The sequence below is a fragment of the Sinocyclocheilus grahami genome, unplaced genomic scaffold (genome assembly GCF_001515645.1).
Source record: "Sinocyclocheilus grahami isolate Dianchi unplaced genomic scaffold, SAMN03320097.WGS_v1.1 scaffold1530.1, whole genome shotgun sequence".
NCBI lineage: Eukaryota > Metazoa > Chordata > Actinopteri > Cypriniformes > Cyprinidae > Sinocyclocheilus > Sinocyclocheilus grahami.
This window is the reverse complement of record NW_015506709.1, coordinates 159,782-163,424: the sequence shown is the minus strand read 5'-3', so window position 1 is coordinate 163,424 and position 3,643 is coordinate 159,782. Positions and strand designations below refer to the sequence as shown.

The following is a 3,643-nucleotide window of genomic DNA, read 5'->3' as shown; positions in this document are numbered from 1 at the left end:
TTTATACAACAGTTCAGTTAATAAGAAGTTAATATTGTGTTATATTTTAAACAGAATACTATGTTTTTGCTCAGTTTTGCAGAGAATATTTTACCTTTAAAGCCACAGCAGAATTGTTGTGCATCTCCGAGCAGCACAGAGGTGTTTAGTTTCTGAATGAATCCGCATTTTGAACGAATCGAGTGAATCAATGATTCAAAGCCTATTCATAAAGAGAGCCGTTTACTCAATTCCTGAATGAATCAGCCGTTTGGACGAATCGAATTAATGAATGAATGACTCAAAGACATTTACCACCAGCTGCTGGCAGATTTAGTTTCTTATTTAGTGTATCATTAAATTAAAATATATGAACAAAATATACTGAGATGTTTCTCAAATTATCTTCTTTTATGTTCAATAGTTTATGTTAGGCCGGTGTAGTCTAAATGTTTATGTGTAATAAATTTTATGTTGAATCAAACAAAATATTTCTAAAGCTACAATTTGTAACGTCTACTTGATAAGTTCTCATTTAACACAAAAATAGCTTTAAATAATCTTTTGTGGGTATTTTCAGTCAAATTTATTTTGCGATTAATTAGATTAATTCATTGTAACATCATGTAATTAATTAGATTAAAAATGTTAATCGACTGACAGCTCTAATATATACACACACACACACACACGCATCTCATCTAATCTATAATAATCTATAATTATTAACATCATTATTTACTAAATGTAATATTTTTAATTAAAATTCTCACACACATTTTTATATTTAACAAATATTATAGAAAGAGTATAATATTAAATATATTATCAAGTTTATATTAAAACAGAGATGTTTTAAAATAAATATTTTTCAAAATCCTCCGACACATTTGTTTTTACACAAACAAATATAATATTATAATTCATCATAAAAATATAATATATACATATGTTACATATAAATCAATATATACATATATTATTCTTTTTAAATATTATATAATATTCTCAACATTTAGGACTCCACAACAATACTTTATATTCCAAAACGTTTTATTTTTTTTTATTTACAGAATTAGGAATGTCCTTGTATTAAAATAGATTCAAATGAGTCCATAGCAAGACAATTTGTTATATTAACATTATATTATTTTTAATTTAATAAACAAAACAAAACGAACAAACAAACAAAAAAAAATATATATATATCTAAATTTTTTTTTTTTTTACAAATACAAGATTATAATTTATATTAAACTAATATATGTATATTATATAATATATGACATTTTAAATACACTTTTATTTTTCAACTCAATCCACATCGGATCTCAAATTCGGCTAATAAGGAAAACGATTTAAATAAAAAGGGTCATATCTTTATAAAAAACAACATCAAACACACAAACATGTCTTATTTTCTCTTCACAGTTTTGTTTCTTCATTTTTTATTTTTTCATCATAAAGCCTGGTTTGACGCAGGACTGGTTGAGCGTCAGCGCTCATGAATCCGGATGAATAAAAGTCAAACAGTGTAAATTACAGCATGTTCTCAGTCTGACCTCACCGACCCAAACCTGTAACCCGACGGGAACGCTGTGGAGAAATCAATCAGCGCTTCATGAAGGGTCAGGGGTGAGAATCCTCAGCTCCAATAAATCCAGAAATCATAAAACAACGGCACTGTATCTGGGGCGGACTGTAAATTCAATATTGTGTTAACGGCTGCGGCGGCTGTAAATCCATGCGTTACAGCAGGAACATCAACAACATCCTCACACTCTCCAGTCACAGACACTGATTCCAGCAGAACTGCAGCGGATGATTAGTCCAGGCTATTCATCGTCACGCAGGAGGATCAGCTACAGATTCTCACAAAACCAGCGCTCCACCAAAACATCATGAATGTGAATTATTAGACAGCGCTTCTCAATATTTATGACTCCAGCGTCTCACATTATCCACAAAAACATTCACACTTTTATACTCAAAAACTTTTCTTTAATTTACTGAATTAGGAGTGTCCATACATTAATGTGGATTCCAATAAGATTAAAATGAGTTAACTGTTTTATAGTTAACTAAAACTAAAATCATAAAAAAAAATTTTTTAAAAATTAAAAAAAAAAAAAACTTTTGCTGCTTGACATAAAAGTTAACTTAAATTAAATGAAAAATATATATTTCAGCTAGTTGCCAAGGCAACATTTCATTTTCCTTTAGTTTAACTTGTACTATAATAACTAAAATAAAAATTAATAAAAACTGGTAAAAAAAAAAAAATATATATATATGGGAAAAACCACACACACACAACAAAAGTGACTAAAATCATTATAAATATAATTTAAATAATTACATTTCAGAATTCCAGAAGTTTTAAGAGCTTAATGTTATTCAGGGATCTTTATTTTATATACTTTATTTACAGTCGTCCGTGATTTACTGGATAAGAGTTAATGAGAAGGATTTTTTTCCAATCAATTATTTTAAATCTAGGAAGGAATAAAATAATAAATACATGAATACATAAATAAATAAATAAATAAATAGATTCATAGTAAAATGCCCAAAGCACTTTAATGTTTTAATAATTTAAATTTTTTTGTGAATTTAATCCAAACATATAATAAAGGCAAAATGAATTGAATTAAATTAAATCAACAAAATTAAATCTATTCATTAATTTTTTATTAATTTAAAAATTAAAACTCAATAAGATTTCAAAATAAGCTTGCTTGACTCCAAGTAAGTTTATTGTAAAAAAAATTAATTACTTATATATTTATAAATGACAACGGGAGCATATATATCTTCAAAGACAAAAAAACTGTTGTTGAGAGGGTGAAATAAAAAAAAATCTAGATTTTTTAGCTTATTTTGAAGCAGTTTTTTGTTTTAAGTCATTTCGAAGCCTCCTGTTTGAGAACTCTGAATTATACAACACTTCTATGATTATATAATGAATATAGTGGGCACACCTAATTATCTGTGACTGTATTCATTCTAGAACACAAGCTCTTGTGCATTCAAGCTTCACATCCAGATAAACATGTGAGACGCAGACTGTGTGCTATTGCATGCTAAAAATAAACTAAAAGGAAAACTAATTTTAAAAAACATTTATATACACTGAAATAATAATAAATAATATTGACAATTAAAAATAAAAGCAAGTGAAAACAAATCTAATCCAAAAATATATTAAACACAAAAATAAATAATATAAAAAATAAATTCGCTTAACTGTTTATTTCAATTAATGTTAGACAAAACATTTTAGATGTAAATACTTTGTAATAACTTTATATTCTAATGTAATTTTTGAGAAGTAATGATATAACTTTATATATTAAGTGCTAAATCAATTTTAAGTTAATTTAAATTTAAATGAAATAAAACATATTTAAAAACTAAATGCATATTACTCCATTAAATTAATAATACATTGCAAAAAAATAAATTTGTGCTTAAAAATGTTCTTAAAATAAATTCTGCTAAAATAAAAAGCTAAATTTAAGCAGCAAAATGACAGTAATGACAATAACAAAAGTGCATTTGTTATTATAGACATTGCTGATGCATCTCAAAAGATTCCTGAGAATGAGCTGCATGACATGAGCCCTTTAACTGTGTGTGTGTGTGTGTGTGTCTCTCTCTCTCT

General features: G+C 26.5%; 1 protein-coding gene across 1 annotated transcript in view; it reads right to left on the bottom strand.

Annotated features, from left to right (window-relative positions):
• Nucleotides 1-1,451: 1,451 nt before the first annotated feature.
• Nucleotides 1,452-3,643, bottom strand: part of LOC107570989 (F-box/LRR-repeat protein 17-like) — a 99,576-nt gene continuing 97,384 nt past the window's right edge. Inside the window, exon 6 of the mRNA XM_016257273.1 lies at nt 1,452-1,791. Coding sequence (XP_016112759.1) covers nt 1,755-1,791 — 37 coding nt within the window. The 3' untranslated portion in view covers nt 1,452-1,754. The remainder of the gene's footprint in view (nt 1,792-3,643) is intronic.